Here is a 21,256-nt window from a genome sequence, read left to right on the forward strand (position 1 = left end):
GTCACCTCCCGTGGGGAAGTAACGTAGAAGTGACAGAACGACTTCCCCAGGCTGCCCCAATCTGTTACGCTGTTTGCTTATTTCTCTTACACGTCAACGTGATGATCCTGCCACCTCGTTATTTTTTTCATTTTACCCCGTTTAGTTAACCTAAACCTATATAATAATTGCATAAACTGTATCACGCAAAAAATCTTTCTCGTAATAAACTTGTTTTAGGGGAGAAGATTACTGTATAATTATTCAAAGGCTAATAAACGAGCTAGCCTGGCTATTATTAAAAATATTTTTGTGCCTTTTAATAATCTTTGGATAAATCTTAATTTTCTAATTTAATTATTAAAAAACTTTGAATAGATATTTATTTTTACATTTTAAAAATACTTTTAAAAAAATTAAAAAAATATATTTTTTTATTTTAAATTAATATTTTTTAGTATTTTCAAATCATTTTATATGTTGATGTCAAAAATAATTTTTTAAAAAATAAAAAATATACTATTTTAATATATTTTTAAATAAAAAATACTCTAAAAAACAACTCTAACCACGCTGAAACATGATACTGTACTTTATTACCACTAATTATTTTAAATGAAAACCACTAATTATAACTTTTTTTACTGATTATTTGTTGCAAACAGAATGAACATAAATTTATAAATGCAAAACATGATACTGTGCTTAATTACCAGATAATCAAACACGCGTCAACGTTATAGGGTAAAAGCACCATTAAGCTCAACTAAAACCAAACAAGCAATTAATACAAAATCATGTCAAGGGATCACTTGCAGATAGCCGTCACGAATCCTAAATTTTGTTCGAGTGTCATTGTCGTTCCATGTAATGCATCTTCCCATCCGAAACCTTTACTCAAATGAGAGGCTGATTGAAATTACGTTTTTATATGCGTTAAAATAGGTTTATTTTTGTGTTTTAAAAATATTAAAAAAAAATTAAATTTTTTTATTTTTTTATTTTAAATTAATTTTTAAGATGTTTTTAGATTATTTTGATGCGTTGATATCAAAAATAATTTTTAAAAAATAAAAAAAATATTAATTTAATATATTTCTGAGTGAAAAATACTTTGAAAAACAATCACACTCCCAAACAGGCTCTAATAAACATGTTTTAAAAATACATTTTATATAAAAAATCATTACATTATTTTTTAATAATTTTGATGTTATGATATTAACAATAAAAAAATATTTAAATATATTTTTAAATAAAAAAATATTTTAAAACGTAATAACATTTATACAAACTGTACTGTTTTTTTTTCGGCCTTTTTGTCCTCAACTACCATTTATTGCAAAATTAGACAGCCTAACCACCCCTTACCTTCCTTCCACACAAGCAATTAACTATCTAGGTGGCGGTCCAATAATAAAAATTTGGGATTAAAAGATTTGCTTCCTCTATAGTTTCAGGTTCGAGCCCTTTGGTTGCTCATATGATGATTATTGGAAGCTTATATGGTCGTTAACTTTAGAGCCCATAGAATTAATCAAGATACATGCAAGCCAATCCAGACACTCATGTTAAACTAAAAACAAAAGAAACAACGCTGTGCTTATTTTTGGAGTCCATTAGAGCAAGACACAAATTCAAAACTTCACTCTCTTTTGGTTAAGAAAACAACACTACGCCACACACCTATTAACACAAGTGTGTTTGTATTTCATTAAATAAACAAACGAGTATGTGAATTTTAGCAAATTAAGACAGTAATTCATGGCATTGAAAAAAACATTGGGTTAATTGCAAATGACGCTGTATACATGCACATTAAATTTGATATGAACAAACATTACTAGCTAGTATAAGAGTTGGGGTGGGTTTTACTGTTTATATAAATAGTGAACTTGCTCTCCAGCTCTTTTTTGTCGTAATTTTATTCTCGAGTTTTTTTTATTAAATTCTTTTATGATCTAATTCAATTAAATAAAATTTTTAATTATAGTAGAAAAACAAGTTAAAATATAAAGGAACACATCGTAAAATACAAAAAAAATACAAGTCAACTCAATCTCATGATCTGAGTCACAGGTTCAACATGTTAACTCATGTCAATCCTTTTATATATATATTTTTAATTTTTAATTTTATCCTTTAATATTTAGTTGTTTTTTAGCTAGACTTTATTTTTTTTCTATAAAATTATCTTGATTTCATTATCTGGGTTACAGGTCTGGCAAGTTAATCTTAGTTGACTCATGTCACTTTTGAAATTTTTCTTAGTTTATTCCTTCAACATTGAGATTGCTTACCCGAATCGCGGGTTAACTCGAATTTTTTTTATTCATTTTTGAGTTTATTTTCTCTTATCAGTTTCATTATTCAATATTTAGTTGATTTATAATTAGTCTTCAAATCGGTCTCGTTACCTTTATCACGAGTTTGACTAGCTAACTTGAGTTGACTCAAGATTTTTTTATTTTTTTTAAAAAATTCACTATTCACATTAGATTGATCTTGAATCAAGCTTCAAAATTTATTTTAATTTGTTTTCTATTCATTTTATTCCAATTGCATGACCCAAGTTGCAATTTGAACAATTTAACCGGAGTTGACTTGAGTTGTTTGTGTTTTTAATTGATTTTTTTCTTCAATTTCACCATTCAATATTTGTTTAACTTAGGATCGAGTTTCAATCTTGGTTTTAATTTGCTTTCTATAGGACTATCTCGGTCTCATAATTAAAGTCAGATTTGACAAGTTAACCTTAGCCGATTTAATATGTTTTGATTTCAATATTTTTTTTTTAAATATGCCGTCTTAATTTTTTTAGTCAAATTATATTCCCAACAGTTTTTCAGATTGTTTTAGATCTATCAAGTTGTTTAAGTTAGATCTAGTCATGATTTATTTTTTTACTAAAAAAAACATATTAATAACACATAACTTTTTTATATTAAAAAAATCAATCTTAACCCCAGCATAACCCGAGCAAGCTATAACATAATGTTGCGAAGACCAAACCGTCATCTCCATCATAAATAATCGTAACATGTTACTTCAAATAATTAGACAATTGAAATTGGCATGATTGTTTAATTTACACCCTTCGCGGTCCCCGTAATTATGATAACCTGAAGAATAAATTGAGCTCAGATAATTTATCTTATTTTATTATTTTTCATGCTCTAATTTATCGTCCCATAGCCTCACGCATCAAAGCTTTTATAGTAATCCTTGGTGTGGTTATATAAATACAAAAAGAAGAAGATAATCCTTATCAGCGTTCTGGTTAAAAAGGAAAATGGAAGGATGGATAAGAATGAAAAATGAAATGTTTTTGTTCTCTGTCAAAATATATAAAAACCCAAATAAAAATATTAAAATGTATATTTCTTTTATTTCCAATTTCCAGCCATCATTTCAGTACAAGAGTGAGTGTATTGTATAAAGTATGTTTGTTTTGCGGTGAAAAAAAATCTTTGGTTTTTTTATTTGAATTATTTTAATATATTGATATTAAAAATAAATTTTAAAAAATAAAAAAATATTATTTTAATATATTTTCAAGTAAAAAAAACACTTTAAAAACAATTATTATCACAATCTCAAACATTAACTAAAGAGTGCTTGGGAGTGCAGTAATAAATGCTTTTCAAAGTGTTTTTTATTTTAAAATATATTAAAATAATATATTTTTTTATTTTTTTAAAATTATTTTTGATATTAGCACATCAAAACAATTTTAAAAATATCAAAAACATATTAATTTAAAAAAATTAAAATTTTTTAAAAACACTTTATAATGGCAGTTGCTTTAATCCACCTCTTATATATTATTTTCATATAAATATTTTTTCCATCAATTCATTTTCAATCCTATATTCGGCTGACTAGGTAGTTTATATTTTATTTGAATTTAGTTTTAAAACTATGATTTAAATTTGAATAAACAGAAGACAATATCATGGAGAAGATTTCTCATTCATCTATGGATATGATTTTCGCTGACTAAGAATTGATCCGAGAATTCCTCAAGTGGTTAATTTTGTTTTCTTAAAAAAATAATCTTGACTATCTGCAGAGGAAAGTCACGAAACAAACAAATAGTAAAAAACTAAAAACTAATAATAATAATAATAATAATAATAATACTACCAACAACATAAAGTTTGAATCCCGGAAACTACTCCTCGCTCCTTCAATAATCCCCAATCTTGTCTCTGTCCCCGTCTCTCTCCCCTTCTTGCTACCTACTCTCCCTCCATTTATTTTTAGTGTTCGCTGAAAACAAATCAAATTCTAGGGTTTCATTCTCGATCAACAACAGCAATTATTTGATATAAGAAAAAATTGAAGAAATGAAATGAATGATTCGTGTCTTTTGTAGCGACACGTGTCCATCTGCTGCTGCTTGATTGGTCTCAGCCATGCCTTCTCTTCAACTCTTGCAATTAACCGAGCATGGTCGAGGCATTTTGGCCTCTAGAAGGTACTCATTTTATTCCCATCCATTTATTCGGATTCTTGAACAGGTAGAGATTATTTAGATTCTTTTAAAATTTTACTTATTAAACAACAATATTAGTAGCTTAAATTAGATAATCAAATAGAGGTTATATTTTCGGTTTCATCATATTTGGAGGGAAGATTTTTGTGGTGGGTAGGTTTTTTAGTTAAGCAGTTATTGTATTATTATTTCGGCTTGTTTTTTGATAAACAGTATTGAAAAATCATTCTGTTGTTTTTTTAAAATTTATTTTTTAATTGAGGATGATGTTAGATTTCTGATCCTTGGTTATAATTTAATTAATTAATAATTGATAAATCTTGTGAAGCCATGCTGTTTTCCTTTGAAGGTTATGGGGGGGGGGGGGAGGGGGGGTTATTTACAGTTTCGCAATTGAAAGTAAAAGGAAGGATGTGCTTTATTGGCGCCGTTGTGTGTCATTAGTTCCACTAGACTAGAAACCTTTCGTAGTCGGTAATCCGAGTGTGTGAAATTTTGGAAAGAAAGATGGTCAGAAAAATCATAAACCCATTCTGGAACTGTTCATACATGCTGTTGCTCTTGATACAGTTTAACGAAGAACTTTTGTAGCAATGAAGCTTCATTCAGGTAACCTTTTTTGTCCATGCAGGAAATCTCTACTTTTCGCAGCTGGTATCTTAGCTGCTGGTGGGACTGCTGTGTATGTGCAGTCACGGATTAGGTCTAAGAAATCTGATTCTTTTCTTTATTACAATGGGATCAAAGATGATAAAAAGATATCAGATAAGCTGGTTACTAATGGCAAGAAAACTGTACAAAAGAAAGGAGGTTTAAAGGCACTGCAAATTCTAGCCTCAGTTCTTCTGTCCCATATGGGTAAAACAGGTGCCAAGGACCTTTTGGCTATGATTGCCATAGCAGTAAGTTTTTCTTTTCTGCTTACTCAAATATAATTATTAAATCAATCAATATCTATATCTTTTTAAGTTCCCCATCCTCAGGGGTGTCTAAATTTGCTGCTAAATCTGTATGAGAAAGCAATATATTTGCATGGATTTCTTCTAGGTTCACAGTGTATATATAACACTGGTTTACTTTTTGTGATTTATATTCACTATAAATTTTATTTCCAGTTTATCTAGCAACAAAAATCTAAAAAAAGTTTCAAATGCAACTCACTTATGTATAAGAATATGACTGGAAGCATTGAAACAGAGTGGCATTAGATGTGTGGTAACTGAATTGCTCCTGGTACATGGTATCACTATCTTACTCGTCAGAAATGAGCTAGGTCATGGGAAAGAAATTAACCAGGTGTCACAACTGAATATAGATGATGGTGATGAGTAGCAGCAAACTGGCGTGTCTTGGTCAGTTTCCTGATGATATGATCTCCCAATAACATTTCTCAATGTCTTTATTTAGATGAAGAGGGGTTGTTATTTTTATTTATTCTGTTGATAATGGCACTAACTCGGTTTATTTCATTTATAGAATCACTAGAACAACTTTGTACCTCTTTATGTGGAACCTGTTATATTCCTGATAAATCTCTTTGTAAAATGTTGGATTTTTGGATGATTTTAGTCAAGAACAAGGATTTCTTAACATTATAATGCTAATAGTAACACAAGATGGAATTAGGATTTATGACATACTCTAGATGTTTGGTGCACTCTGTTGTTACTGTGGTTTGAACTTGCAGCTGCAGGGTGTCATCAAGCCAGCGATTAGAGTAAAAACTGGCACTGTAACAGTTGACTTCTAAGATCATCTTCATGCTGTCTCCCAAATTGCAACTAAGTACCCAGTATTCAACAATGTAATGAAAAAAAAATAAAAATAAAAGAATGACAAAAGAGCTATTTATTGCTGAATGAGAAAAGGAGAGCGGAAACCGTTGATTTATGTTATGCAGGCATTATCTTTCATGCTTGTACTTTCTGCTCAACTGTTAGAAAATAAAAGGAGACTTTTACTTTGAAGTTTCTTTATTTTCTGAAGTGGGTGCAAAATGGATCTTTTGTGGGTTTATTTGGTATAGAATATTTATTCATTAATTCAAGCACCCGTTTTCCCCAAACACGTGCTATCACCCTTTCAGTTTAGCTTGGCAGTATTTTCATGAACAATAATGCTCTTTGTGGCATTATCTAAGTATGTGTTTACATCCTTTGTGCAGGTCTTGAAAACTACTTTGAGCAACAGATTAGCGAAAGTGCAGGGCTTTTTATTCCGTGCTGCTTTTCTCCAACGTGTACCGTTATTTTTCCGGCTGATATCTGAAAATATCTTACTTTGTTTCCTTCTATCCACCATTAATTCTACTTCGAAGTATGTAACTGGGACCTTAAGTCTCTGTTTCCGAAAAATACTGACGAAAGTTATCCATGCACATTATTTTGAGGTAAAATGATCTCCTTTTAGGGAAGGATTAACTTTTCTCTGGCATGTACAATTATCTCTCTGCTATAGTTCGTCTCCTTTTGAAGTTGCTGTGATAGCCCCCCACCCCCAGGGGAAGTTCTATCATTCATGATGGCGCTTGCAATTTAGGATTGAATATGGAAATTTTGAAATTCATTTACTGATAAAGTAAGATGCGGCTTGCAATGTACTCTTTGATTTGGTCAAAGGCAATCTTTGATGAGATGCTGCCTAATGACTATATTTTGAACTTTGCTTAGTTTTGAACATTGTTTTCTCAGTTGTTCATTAAGCTTATCTTTCTGTTTCAGAACATGGCATACTATAAAATATCACATGTTGACGGTCGGATTACTAACCCTGAACAACGAATTGCAAGTGATGTACCGAGGTTCTGTTCAGAGTTGAGTGAACTTGTCCTTGATGATTTGACTGCAGTTACTGATGGTCTACTTTATACTTGGCGCCTTTGTTCATATGCCAGCCCTAAGTATTTGTTTTGGATGGTGGTAATTATTTGACTTTTTTTCTCTAATATTTAGATAGGAAATATTGGCATTATAGATTTTATGAAGACATTTTCTTGCATGACTGTTGATGATGGTCTTCTCCAGTTAATAAGATTGATGTCTTATAGTTCGCTACTTTACTTGTGATGTCTAGGCCTATGTATTGGGAGCAGGAACCTTGATTAGAAACTTCTCTCCTGCTTTTGGGAAGCTAATGTCTAAAGAACAGCAGTTAGAAGGTGAATATAGGCAGCTACATTCCCGTTTGAGGACCCATGCTGAAAGCATAGCATTTTATGGTGGAGAAAATAGAGAAGAATTTCATATTCAGCAGAAGTTTAAGACCCTGATTGGACACATGAGAACTGTCTTACATGACCATTGGTGGTTTGGAATGATTCAGGACTTTCTATTGAAGTATTTTGGTGCTACTGTAGCTGTTATTTTGATTATTGAGCCTTTTTTTGCTGGCCAACTTAGACCTGATGCTTCAACTTTGGGAAGGGCAGAAATGTTGAGCAATTTAAGATACCATACCAGCGTGATAATATCACTATTTCAGTCCCTGGGAACTCTTTCTATAAGTTCAAGACGACTGAATCGTCTCAGGTATGTGTAACATTATGATGCTTTTAGTCATGGACTAAAACGAGACCTTTTATTGCATTAATATTATAATTTCTTCAACTTTATTCTTTTTTAAAAAAGCCCTGCCTACCAATTCTTTGACTACTTCCCATGCAAAAGCTTCAAGCATGTATGTCTGCAATGACAAATTTATTTGTGCTTTATCACAGTGGTTATGCTGACCGCATTCATGAATTAATAGCCGTATCGAGAGAGCTGAGCAATGGTGATAAATTATCACTGCAAAGAAGTGGAAGTAGGAACTACTTCAGTGAAGCTAATTATGTTGAGTTTTTTGGTGTCAAGGTACTTGGAATTTATTGATCATGATGATTGCAGACACTGTTACTCTATATTGGTTAAGATTCCATGTTCTAATACCAATAGTGCTTTCCAGGTTGTCACCCCAAGTGGTAATGTTTTGGTTCAAGACCTGACTCTTAAAGTTGATTCAGGATCTAATCTATTGATTACAGGTATCCCTTTGAACTCGAGAGAGCATCTCATTCCTGCAACGTCTTTTTATTGATATTGTTACTCCATTTCCTTGCTCTTTGATCACTGCTCTCCTTGGTTTGTTGTTTTTATGCTGCTATATAAAGTATATTGTCATTTTCTCTTGAAGGTCCAAATGGTAGTGGGAAGAGCTCACTTTTCCGAGTTCTAGGTGGCCTGTGGCCATTGGTTTCTGGCCATATTGTGAAACCAGGAGTTGGTTCTGATCTTAACAAGGAGATCTTCTATGTTCCACAAAGACCATACACTGCTGTAGGCACACTCCGTGATCAATTAATTTATCCTCTTACTGCAGACCAAGAGATCGAACCACTGACCCATAGCGGAATGGTGGAGCTGTTAAAAAATGTAATTCTCACTTTTTCCCTTTGTTCCTGAAATTTGCTTTCATGATCAATTATTTAACATTTTTGTAGCTGTATTGAAATTTTGTAAATGCTTTTTGTGTAATTGATGTTTCTGTGTTCATATTCTAGGTTGACCTTGAGTATCTATTAGACCGTTATCCACCCGAGAAGGAGGTTAATTGGGGTGAGGAACTGTCACTGGGGGAGCAACAAAGGTTAGGGATGGCCAGGCTGTTCTACCATAAGCCAAAATTTGCAATTCTTGATGAGTGCACTAGTGCTGTGACTACTGATATGGAGGAACGTTTTTGTGCTCAAGTACAAGCTATGGGAACATCTTGCATAACCATATCTCATCGTCCAGCTCTAGTTGCATTTCATGATGTGGTTTTGTCCTTGGATGGAGAAGGAGGCTGGCTTGTTAATTACAAAGGGTTAGTACTTCAAGTTGGTAATTTTTTTTTGTTTGCACATGTGAAACATCGATGCATTAATTGAAACCCTTTGAACTTCAGGAAGGATTCTCCAGCCCTGACTGAAGCTGGGGGTGATCTCACAGGGGATTTTGAGACAGAACGCAAAAATGATGCCATGATAGTTCAAAAAGCATTTTCCACAAGTGATAAGGTCTTATTAATGCTCTCATGTTTTTATCGTGGACATATATTTATAGTGCCCCATTGGATTTATTTTACTTCATTTAGAACTCATTGGCGGCATTTATCTAGGCCACACACTCGTATATTTCAGAAGTGATAGCAGCATCACCCAACATAGACCATAATGTTCTATTGCCCATTGTTCCACCACTTCAAAGGGCTCCAAGGGCATTGCCACTGAGAGTAGCTGCCATGTTTAAAATATTGGTGAGTCCATTCAAAATCAATGGTGTAATGATACATGCTAATGGCTTGAGGATTTGTTAACTTAGTCGTCGCTATTTCAAACTTGTCTTGCAACATCTTAAACTGAAGAGCCTTCCTTGGGTGGTGCATCATTTGCAACGTCCAATTTGGGCAAAACTCATTTTATTCCCTCAACTTTGGATATTTCATTAACTTATTCCTTAAATGATCAATTTAGTTATTCAAAAAATCAATTTGGTTCTAAATTCAGTTTCGATTAAGTCCCTCAAAGCTATAGTCGGTGGTAAGCAATCATGTTTCAATACAGAGACAATTACAATTTAATCTGAAAACTTTATTTATAGATGATTTAGTCTCTCACTGTTAAGTTCTTTCATTTTTTGTTAGGGTGATTTTAAACTGAATGTGAGGTAGAACATTGGTTTGATTAGTTGAAGAAAGATTCAGGTTGTTAATATTGCGCTGGTAATTGAATTGTTGTATGCTTTTCTTCGTAAAGTTGAAATTTAGAGGTTGCTTTATGGAACCTGAACCTTCCTTATTCTCCTGCTCCAACTTCAATTTCATCCATATTTTAGCCATTGTTATGCTGTAATCATTGTTTTGTGTTGTTTTCTCTTCCTCCCCTGCACCACATATGATACCTTTATGTTTGCTGGACTATGAATTGTGACAAACTGCCACACTTGCATAGACCTTTGCTGGTGTGCGCTATTAATTTTTAAGACCTGCAGTGAATCTGAAGTGTCTCGTAAAACTTTTATCTGTCTCCTGTTTGTTTTAACTTTTAGTTCCTTGCATATCTTTTTATTACCTATGTTTCAGGTACCAACTATACTTGACAAACAAGGGGCACACTTATTAGCAGTTGCTTTCCTTGTTATCTCAAGAACATTTGTCTCAGATCGGATTGCCTCATTGAATGGTACTAATATCCAATTTGGTTTTATGCATTTGGTGTTCTGTGGGATAGCATTCTTGTTATTGAATGCATTAATTTTCGCAGGTACAACTGTAAAGTTTGTTTTGGAGCAGGACAAAGCATCTTTTGTTCGATTAATAGGTGTTAGTGTTCTTCAAAGTGCTGCGTCGTCTTTTATTGCACCTTCTTTGAGGTATTGCTGATGATTAATTAACTTGCATAGAAAGTCAAGCAGAACCATTGATCTAGTATTATGGGTGCTGCCTTTTAGATTTTTTTAGACTATTTGATCCTTGTAATTTGCAAGTCTTTGGTTGTTACTCTAATTTTTTCACCTTTCACATGGAAACAAATGTTTATACTTCATGGTTTTCTTATCACTCTTGTCTGCATGGCCAGTGTGAATGGCCCTCATTACTGGACAGAGAGTTAAAAACAGTAAAGTTGAATGGCCCTGATGTCTTTTTTCCCTTTTCCTTTGCTCGAGATATCAGTTAAATGTGCTTAGACAAGAGCTAGGATGGGTGACCTCCGGGGAAGTTCTTGTCTTGCATTCATCTTTCTATAAGGGAAAGAATCAGTTTGGGGGTGGTTTACAAAGCACTTGCGTCATTTTAAATCTTTCATCCCAAATTCATGGTTGAAAGTTTCATATTTTGATGCTATCAGAAAACATTTTTTGCTGCTGCATTTAAGAATACTCCAATATTATTAGGCTTGACTATGGTGTGATGGGTTGAATGGTGAGAACTTATCGTATCTTTTTGGTGCACACTTAGTGGTGTAATCTACACTTTTGTTATAAATTATCTCTTGTTCCACAGACACTTGACAACTCGGCTGGCCCTTGGATGGAGGATTCGTTTGACTCAACATCTACTAAAGAACTATTTGAGAAACAATACATTTTACAAGGTAATCGGATCCCATATACTTAAATTAGTTCCTTGTTGTTGGCCTTTTATTTGAATGCAGAGCAGCAGAAGTTTACTGAGCTTGTTTGCTCGGAACGCATTGTAGAATAAGTTAATTACTTGTATAATTAGCCAGCTGTCAGTGTTGAATGGAACATTTTGTTTATGCAAGTTACATGCTGCAATTTTCTCACTCAATGACAGCGCATTTTTCAGAATGGTTTTCCATTTGTTGAAGCTTATGTCTATTTCTCGTGTGCTGTTTGTTGCATCTAATATTAACAGTTTTAATTCATGTCAAATATACTTGCAGGTTTTCCACATGTCTAGCAAAAATATTGATGCAGATCAGAGAATAACACATGATCTGGAAAAGTTAACCACGGACTTGTCTGGACTGGTAACTGGAATGGTGAAGCCATTAGTAGATATCCTGTGGTGAGTACTTGTGTAGACTTTATTTGATTTATTTGTGCTTTCATACTTCCATAAGTTCTCGAGCCCCCCACAAAACCTTCCTCCCTCTTTAAAATAATTATTCCATTGAATTTGTAAGGTTCACCTGGAGAATGAAGCTCTTAACAGGTCAGAGGGGAGTTGCCATATTGTATACTTATATGTTGCTTGGTTTGGGTTTTCTGAGGGCTGTTACTCCTGATTTTGGTGATCTTGCTAGTGAAGAGCAACAACTTGAAGGAACCTTTAGGTAATCTCAGATCTTGTTTCTGCCTTGCATATTTGATCTTGAAGTATTTTTTACATGTCCATTCCCTTCCAAAAAGATATCAAAGTATATCTGAATATGGAAGATACCAAGGACAACCATGATTGGTGCTGCATTTTTTTTTTGGTGAAAAAACTGTCCTTACATTGTCAATGAATAATTCAGGTTCATGCATGAGAGACTGCGCACACATGCTGAATCTGTTGCTTTCTTTGGAGGTGGAAAACGAGAAAAAGCTGTAAGCTGCTTTTATTTTGTCAGTGTACTGTTTCATAAGTTTAAATGTCAATTGGTGCTTTAGAGTAATACTTCTCAATGGTTTGGGCTTTGGTCTTTACATATGCATAATGCACTATAAATTGAATGTGTGGTTCAAAGGTCAAGTCATCAAAGTCTATAATGATAGATAGAATACCGGCAATTTTTATTTTGGATTCAATGTGCAAGGGGGAGTACATCCTTGTTTTCTGGTAAATACTGCCTCGTAATACTGGAGGCGTGGTTGATCCAAAACTAATAGATATTATTCGAACTACTTAGTATGAATGTGTACCTTTTGTTTAGCTGCTTCTTGAATCATTGTAATGGGCCAAATAAAATATGTTTGCTAATCTAGTGGGAAAAGGTACGGAAAGGTTCCTTTAATGAAGTAAAAGATTAAAAAGTTCTATTGTATCTTTTAAATACCAATAAGTTCACTTTTATATTTCTTTTTTAATGAAGTTCATATTTGATTATACTACCTATGCGATCCTTTTCATATATTGTAAAAAATGGCCATTCTAGTGGTTTTTCTTTTCTTTCTTTCTTTTTTCTTTGGCTCAAGAAACTTTTATGAGATTTTTTTTAAGTTTGTAATTTTTTAATTATATATTAATTTATAATTGGAATACAATTCTTCTATCATATCATCATTGCAGATCTTGGGCAAACTCAAATGAAACTGTAATTATAAAAAAAATGAAAACAAATTTCTTTTATATTTGTAAATATTTTTTTTGAAAAATAAAAAAGTAAGATTTCATTGGTATAATGAGGTACTCTAAACTTTTTATAGTTTAAAATGATCATAGCAAGAATAAAACAATCACATCATAATCCACAAGGCTCTAATCATTAAATTTATTTTTGGCTGAAAAGCTGAAAAATATTTTATTAGCAAAAAATTACATACATGTTATAGAGTATTCTAGAAAAGGTAAACAATTTATTTTTGGGGTTTGATAGGAAATATAATAAGGTTAACTCATTTGGAAGAAAAATTGAAAGTTAAACTTTAGGGTCATATAAAAAGATGATAGGACTTGCTTGTCATTTATTTCTCAAAAGTGAAGTACTCAGTTTATTTGCTGATACATGTTAATATAGCAGGGTCCCTGGTGTCATTTTTGACACTACATAACATTTTGAAGCCTGATCAACATATTATCGATTGTCATCTTGCTTGTGTTAAGTGTCTGCTAGTTTCCTGAATTTTACTTTCACAGGCTAATTTATTATGGAAAATAGGTTTAACTTTACAGATTGCTGAAATTTAAGTGGCTAGTTAGTGTCAAAACCTACTCCCTTTTCATTTCTTTTCTTTTGTTCTTTTTATTTTTGGGTATATAGTCAAAATTTTATAAGTTTGAGACTGATGTGCTGCTGTCAATTAGGTCAATTGAGGGGTGAGTAGAGAAAGAGATTATAAAAAAAACCATTTTTTCTGTTATTTGGAAGGATTGCAATAGAACAACTTTTAGTGGGGGATAAATTCTTATTCTCTTGAATTGATTATTGGAGTAGCAATATATACTTTTGGCCTACAGGGATTTCTTTTTAAAAAACTTGTCTCTGTATTTGGGTGCATCACCTCGGTGTCTTTTCTGAAAAGCCTTTGTTTTTTGCATGTATTACTTCATCTTCATTTAACCTGACATGAAAAAGTTGCATCTCAAATGGACATGGATACACGTGTATGATCTTTTAATGTGGTTATTTGTCGAGCACCCTTACCCAGTCTATTTTTTATCCTTATAAACACAAAGGATGGTTAATATGTCTAAGCTTTGAAACTCTTCATGGAGGTAGCAACTGATTTACCATTTGTACCATGCATGTTAAAATGGCGCTGTTGATTTCTGCCCTCTATCTTTGCATCCTAAGAAGTTGATTTTTGATTGTAAATTTGTTTTCGTGTCTTCCATATAAATTGTTCTGTATCACCTAACTTTATTGTTGCAATGCAGCGTGGAATATCCTTCTCTCTTTATATTTTTTTTTTCCTCCATAATTCATATGGTTTGCTCTTTTTTCAATTGAGCAGATGATTGAGTCAAGATTCAGGGAACTTCTTGACCATTCCATGTTGCTTTTGAAAAAGAAATGGTCATATGGCATACTCGATGATTTTGTGACAAAGCAACTCCCACATAATGTAACTTGGGGTTTGAGCTTGTTGTATGCCATGGAACACAAGGGAGATCGAGCCATGACCTCAACTCAAGGTGAGATCAGTAGAATGCTCAACTTAAGTTGCATCTCTCACTCATTCTCTTATGCTAGCTAGTTTTTTTCAGGTGAACTGGCACATGCATTGCGGTTCTTAGCATCTGTTGTCTCTCAAAGCTTTTTAGCCTTTGGAGACATCCTTGAATTGCACAAGAAGTTTGCTGAGCTTTCTGGCAGTATAAATAGAATTTTTGAGCTTGAAGAGCTTCTGGATGCTGCTCAGTCTGGTACATCCTTCTTTACTTAACTATCTATATCACTCTTATTTCATGTGCCTTTGGTGCAGAAGAAGAGAGATGAAAAGTTTGTTTTCATGTTATTCTACAAGCAAGTTAACAAAACTGCATGTTACAGACAGCATGACAAACTGTGGAAAGAACACACTCAAGTTGAGCTACAAAAATAACAAAATGAATTGACAGTATTAAATGAAAATGCATGCCTTGTTTGCTGAGGTTAAAAGGTTTAACATATAATTTTATCCCTGGAACCAAGTAAAACACTATTGTATGAATAAGCAATATTGTTAAAATAGACTCAATTAATAATGCTCAGCGACATTGGCAAACTAGGGAAGAAAGACTTGAAGTTGAGCAACAAAAACAGGGAAAAATTATATAGGAATAAGGTAACATTTATTATCTATAACTTTATTTTCCTGGGAATATTAATTTGCTACAATGCGTCAATTCTAGGCAATATTTCTTATGCCCAGGGAACGTGACGTTCCCAAAGAAATCAAATAAAATATTGCTTGGAGTCTACCATTCCAGCCTCTTGGCTATTCTACTTCCCTTCATTTCAAATCTCCCCAAATATGCTTGCTTTTTCATAGAAGAAGCTGATTTAGTGAGATTTTCTGGTCCTGCCACCGAGGAAAAACATGGGTGTGCGTAAGAGATGCCTTATGAAAGGGTTGAATGGTTTAATTTGGTACTTGTACTGCTGATTTCAAAAGTTTCTTAATGTCATTTGACTTCTAATATATATAGAATAGCATGTAACATTAATGTATTTGCACATGAACTTCAATCCTTTTTCCCTTCCCAAAGGTTTGGGCTTATATACAAGCACACTATAAGTGCTGCAACAGCAGCAATTAGTTTTATCTAGCTTATCTTTCTTGGGGACTTTAAGCAGTATTAAGTGCTTAAAGTTCTAGAGATCTGCCTTATGTCTTTGAGATGTATACCTGTGTGCTTCCCAGGTGATGGTCTGGTTGTAGTGAATATCACATACCTATCTAGAAGGATAATTCTTGCCAGAGTTCACTAAAAAAGTAATTGCTGTTAGAATTGTTGGTGTTCATATTTCATAAATGGTCAGTAGTAGTCACCAATGGTAGCAATCTAGAAGCCTAAACCTTAAAGGAGAAGAAACAAACTTGTTTGAGATAATTTCATCTTCAATGCAATGCTGGAGAGAGTTAAGCAAATCAAAGTTCTTTTAAGTGTCTCTGAAGAAGATAAATCTGGATACTGTGGGATTGAGCTGGGATTTGTTTGTAAAATGTACTGTCTCATCAGAAAGCATTTGGATCTCTCTCTCTCTCTCTCTCTCTCAGTTCTTCCAATATGACTATTCTTGTTATACCAAGCTTATTTCTCTCTCTATATTATGCAAATAACTATTGCCGATGCGAAGAGTCCATTACCATTGTTAGGTTTTTGTTTGGTTCTATTTCTTAAAAGGTCTACATTTACTCTGATAGTTTCCTTATAAAGTTTTTGCCTGCCCAGGGGATTCTTTGAATAGTAAACTATCTCCATCTAAGAACAATGAACTTTACTCAAAAGATGCCATTTCCTTTATGGAGGTCGATATCATTACTCCAGCACAGAAATTGTTGGCGAGGCAGTTGACATTTGACATAGAACAAAGAAAAAGCCTGCTTCTAACTGGTTAGTGAAGTGATTTCTTATGTACCTTGTTATACTGTTATATTATCAAACAAGCTATTGTTATTTCAATTGCACACCTGATATGGATGTCAAACTATTAAGGTCCAAATGGGAGTGGGAAAAGTTCTGTTTTTAGAGTCCTCAGAGGTCTTTGGCCCATTGCTAGTGGAAGGATTGCTAAACCATCGCAACATATTAGTAAAGAGACTGGATCAGGTTGTGCTGTCTTCTATGTTCCTCAACGACCATATACATGCTTGGGAACCTTGAGAGATCAAATTATCTATCCTCTCTCTCGTGATGAAGCAGAAGTCATGACACTAGAGTTGTATGAAAAAGGTAACATGCTTGCACAAATTCCTTTTCCTTGTTTTGCTCTCTAGTTTCTATTTTCATGTCTCCTGTATGTACATGTTAAGTTGAATATTTAGCATTGCATCTGTTGTCCACCTCTTTCGAATCCATTTCATGGATGGCTAGTGGCTATAGCATTACATATGAGTACATATAGGCACCCGTCTGTCTCAATTTTAACTATCCAATTTATTATGAAGGATGAATTTAAGTTTTATTAATATTCCCAAAGAATGGAAAAGGACAGAAATAGATGTTCCAATTTCAACTTTTGAAACTCTACTTAAAATAGCTAAAAGAAAGGCCCCTTTATTGAAAACATTTTTTTTTTCATTTGTGCTTATTTTCTATTTTGGCTGCTACTGGCTGACCATGAAATTATGCAAAGTCTGACAGTTCACTCGTTCCAGACTATAAATTTGCTTAAAAGATTGAGAGGGAGTACATCCTAAGCTATCCTGAATTTGAAGGTATAATTGTATATAGTGAATACAACTGTTACTGAATCCTTGCACTGAAAATTATGTGGAATTTTTGAGATATTGATCTAAAGCTCTTTGTTTCTCTACGGCTCCCTGCTATATTCATCTGATGACATCTAGACAGCGATTAAAGTTGAACGGCAGAATTAAGTGAATTTAGATTTTCTACTGGTTTTCCAATAGCTTTACAGCAGAAAGAGTTTGATTTCATTCAAGATCTATTGTAACAAATTAACAATCATTCAATTTTCTGGATTTCTGACACTGTTAATCAATTGTTTTCCTGGGGGATTATAATTGGGCAAAATCTCAGGTAAGCTATCCACCGAAATAACAAACATGCTGGACTCGTGTTTGAAAAATATTCTGGAGAATGTTCGGCTAAATTATCTCTTGGAGAGAGAAGGCGGTTGGGATGCAAATATGAATTGGGAAGACACTCTCTCTCTTGGAGAACAGCAGAGATTAGGCATGGTGAGGAAGCTAATGGAGTTCAAATTTAGTTTGTTTGAATAACGATCTCAGGATTGTTCTACTGGATCTTTAACTGTTTGACACAATTACTTTTTTTTTTTTTCTAGGCCCGCCTATTCTTTCACAAGCCTAAATTTGCCATCCTTGATGAGTGCACCAAGTATGTCATCAAACTTGGCGTTTGTTAAGCTTTAAAGAAATATTGCCAGTTACCTTGTAGTATTAAAATTTTTATTATGTGCTTTGGGTGGCAGTGCAACAAGTGTTGATGTTGAGGAGCAACTTTATAGGCTTGCTAGTGACATGGGCATCACATTTATTACCTCCTCTCAGGTAAGTGGTGCTTTGATAATTGGTGGTAATTATTTACTGCATAATTGATCTGCTCGAGAGCACTGTTTCTGTTTTTTTTTGCGAGTTATCAGTTAAGCACCCTAGCTACCGTGACTGTATTCTACTAATCAGACGACTACTTTTCCTTCACTGATTATGCTCTCATGTGTGACAGCGTCCTGCTCTCATACCATTCCACTCCCTGGAATTGCGGCTTATTGATGGCGAGGGCCACTGGGAGCTTCGTGCAATTAAGCAATGAGTTGACAATAGCCTCTGCCATTGTGTAACTGGAGCACGTGAGATGGGCTCTCAGACCTCATAGACGGTGTAGAGGAACGAAGTCATTTGGGCAGTCATCGGAGTTCATTGTTTTCCGTGTATCTCAAATCGTGGTCATTTAAACTCAAAATTATGAATCCGGCAAAGAGGAGACGCCATGTTTTTATTTTGCCTCGAGGATTTGATAATCTTGATCATATACGGCAAGTGTAGTTATTCTGCTCAAAGCGTCAACAGGGCCCACAAAGAGAAGTCAATCACACAAGGTTATTGGAGAAACTGTTAGAAATCAAGTCTGAAATCGTATGGTATATAGAAATCTCCATGTACAGACCCTTTTTTTTTTGTTTATCAAGTTAATTTCTTGGGCTATTAATTGAAAAATCGCTACGCATTTATATTGTAAGAATTGAATGCCTAAGTTATTGAAGTTGGCCCATGAATAAAGTCGCAGGAAAGAATTTACCCGTCTTCTGTCTTCCCTATGTCTTTGCAGTTTCACTTTTATTAAATTTAGGAAGGGCAGCGTGTTCGGGGGGTTTTTAAGAATGTGGTAAAGTTGTGTTTTTTTGTTTGAAATATATTTAATAAAACTATCGTATCCATCTTTGCTTATCTATTTAATAAAATAGTTAGGATTATCAATGCGGACCATTGGGCACTAAAACGCGTTACTACTCGTGTGCTATTGGCAGCCAAGAAATCACTGAGCTGATTAACATCGCGCGCATGGAGGTATTTTTGATTGGGTTGGCAGTGGATAAGCTCACGGCATTGGTGTCTTGCCAACGTGTTAATCACAAAGGGCCATTCTTCACCATTGAATCGAACTTTCTCTTTATGTAGAGGGCGGAAAGAAGAAGAACTCACAGTTCTACTTCTAATTGCACACACCAATTATCATAGTAATGGATATCCTTTGAGGATATCCAAGGGATGCGACCTTTTTCGTTGGACCTTCTGAGTTGTAAAGTCGAACACCTTCGCTGTCTGATAAGCTCAGAAGAAGATTTAGCTCAAGGTTTTAAGATACGTAATTAACTCGTGCAACAAGTACTGTCAGAAAGAGATTCTTGCGATGTCGATATATAGTTTTCTATACTTGTTATTTTGTGCTGACAATTAATGGTCCAGTTTTACCCAATTTTGCATTTGAAGATAATCAACTTGTTGTCGAGTGAAATCCAAGAATCTTGAGATTGTATTATTTAAACTGTTGTGCTAAATTGCTAATTAATTATACATATATAGTAGCAATTTTCAGTGTCTTGTAGGATCGTTTTCAAGAGATCCAGTAAACAAAGATTGTTGCTTTTCTAATACCAAAAGAAGAAAAGAGGATCTCGACAGAGAGACTTTTTTTTATTTTGGATGTTTGACTCTTGTCTTCTTCTTCTTCTTTCATAACTGGAAATTAAGCACTCGTGTGTTGTAAGGAAAATTATCAGTGTAAGGGGAAAAAATTAGATTTGTATATAGTGAACCTCTAATTATTTCTAAGAAAAAAAAGGATCAAAAAGATTTTATAGTCTTGTCTTTCTCCATGCCAAGTTGCCAACTATATACAGAATTAATCTTGAACCCGGCCATCTAGGTATCTCATGAATGGCAAAACTTCTGTGACCCAATACCTTTGTACTTGGAAGGGTCAAATTAAGATGTATATCCACCCTTTCATGATTCACAAGAGCTTATTTTAAAATCAATGCAATCTCATGTGATTCACTTCTTATTTCATGACATTATTAAATTTCCCTTGCAAATATTGCAAGCAACTAGGGTTTTGGTGGGCTATATTCTCCGCACTGCACATTTTTTTATACATGGAAGCAGCTTCCTCGAAAGCAAATGCCACCATCCCTTCAATATCCTTGCATGCATCTATATATACCACTCCATAGCCCATAACTTCCCCTCACCAAATAAATCAAAAACAAACCAAAGCTTCTCTTCTCAAGATAACCAATTACTCACCCTCTCTCTTTCTTAAAATGGGTGCTGCTGCTACTGAAGGTATCGCGAGTACTTGTCTTGGCATTGAAATAGAAATCTTTCAAGCCAAAAATATAGAGCTCAAGTCCCATGGGAACCTTTTTGTTAGATACTATCTCTCTGCAGGAAAGAACAAAAGAATCCAACTGAAGAGCCGTGAAATCTCCTCAAAGTCCAACCTCTTTTGGAACGAGTCCTTCTCATTGGAGTGTATAGGCACTGAAGACTCCATCAACAACCTAAAGCAAGAGACTGTAGTTTTCGAGCTCAGATGGAGAAACACAAATCCAATCCTCGCTAAAATAGGAGGGTCACAACTCCTAGGTAGAGCTGAGGTTCCATGGAAAACAGTTCTTGAATCACCAAATTTGGAAATGGAAAGGTGGGTTATGTTGGTTCCAAAGAAGGGTAGTGTTCCTGACGACGTCAAGCCTCCTTCAGTGCAAATAGCAATGAGAGCTAGAGTTCCAGAAATGGCAGAGATGGAGAAGAAGAACAGGAGAGATGGCAGGTTGAGGAAGAGAGATGGATGTGGTTGTTGCAAGGATAGTGGGTGCAGGTGTGAAGATTATGAAATTTTTGCCCTAGTGGTTGCTTTGGAAGCACTATAAGCACCAATGGTTGGCAAATTAAGTAC

At 34.1% G+C, this 21,256-nt stretch overlaps 2 protein-coding genes across 2 annotated transcripts; both read left to right on the forward strand.

Annotated features, from left to right (window-relative positions):
• The first annotated feature begins 4,132 nt into the window (after positions 1–4,132).
• On the forward strand, positions 4,133–19,098 carry LOC133693282 (ABC transporter D family member 1). Its single transcript, XM_062114469.1, has 25 exons — positions 4,133–4,459; positions 5,109–5,379; positions 6,642–6,866; positions 7,198–7,395; positions 7,550–8,004; positions 8,193–8,328; positions 8,420–8,498; positions 8,648–8,886; positions 9,015–9,319; positions 9,401–9,512; positions 9,614–9,751; positions 10,577–10,676; positions 10,758–10,866; positions 11,498–11,588; positions 11,901–12,025; positions 12,144–12,293; positions 12,477–12,549; positions 14,617–14,797; positions 14,870–15,028; positions 16,541–16,702; positions 16,805–17,041; positions 17,852–18,012; positions 18,120–18,172; positions 18,267–18,345; positions 18,521–19,098. The coding sequence occupies exons 1-25, from the start codon at positions 4,398–4,400 to the stop codon at positions 18,605–18,607; spliced, it is 3,987 nt and encodes a 1,328-aa protein (XP_061970453.1). The 5' UTR covers positions 4,133–4,397; the 3' UTR covers positions 18,608–19,098.
• Positions 19,099–20,618: 1,520 nt separating this feature from the next.
• LOC133694854 (uncharacterized) lies at positions 20,619–21,230 on the forward strand. Its single transcript, XM_062116551.1, has one exon. The coding sequence runs from the start codon at positions 20,619–20,621 to the stop codon at positions 21,228–21,230; it is 612 nt and encodes a 203-aa protein (XP_061972535.1).
• The last annotated feature ends 26 nt before the right edge of the window (positions 21,231–21,256 follow it).

This window comes from Populus nigra, chromosome 5 (assembly GCF_951802175.1).
Source record: "Populus nigra chromosome 5, ddPopNigr1.1, whole genome shotgun sequence".
NCBI classification, from domain to species: Eukaryota; Viridiplantae; Streptophyta; class Magnoliopsida; order Malpighiales; family Salicaceae; genus Populus; species Populus nigra.

What these genes read in the sequence shown, in the direction of transcription:
- LOC133693282 (XM_062114469.1), top strand. Translation starts at nt 4,398, where the DNA reads ATGCCTTCTCTTCAACTCTTGCAATTAACCGAGCATGGTCGAGGCATT. An exon ending in GAAACAATACATTTTACAAG is followed by an intron (nt 11,589 to 11,900) that starts GTAATCGGATCC and finishes ATATACTTGCAG; the next exon opens with GTTTTCCACATGTCTAGCAA. An exon ending in AAAAAGCCTGCTTCTAACTG is followed by an intron (nt 16,703 to 16,804) that starts GTTAGTGAAGTG and finishes CAAACTATTAAG; the next exon opens with GTCCAAATGGGAGTGGGAAA.
- LOC133694854 (XM_062116551.1), top strand. Translation starts at nt 20,619, where the DNA reads ATGGGTGCTGCTGCTACTGAAGGTATCGCGAGTACTTGTCTTGGCATT.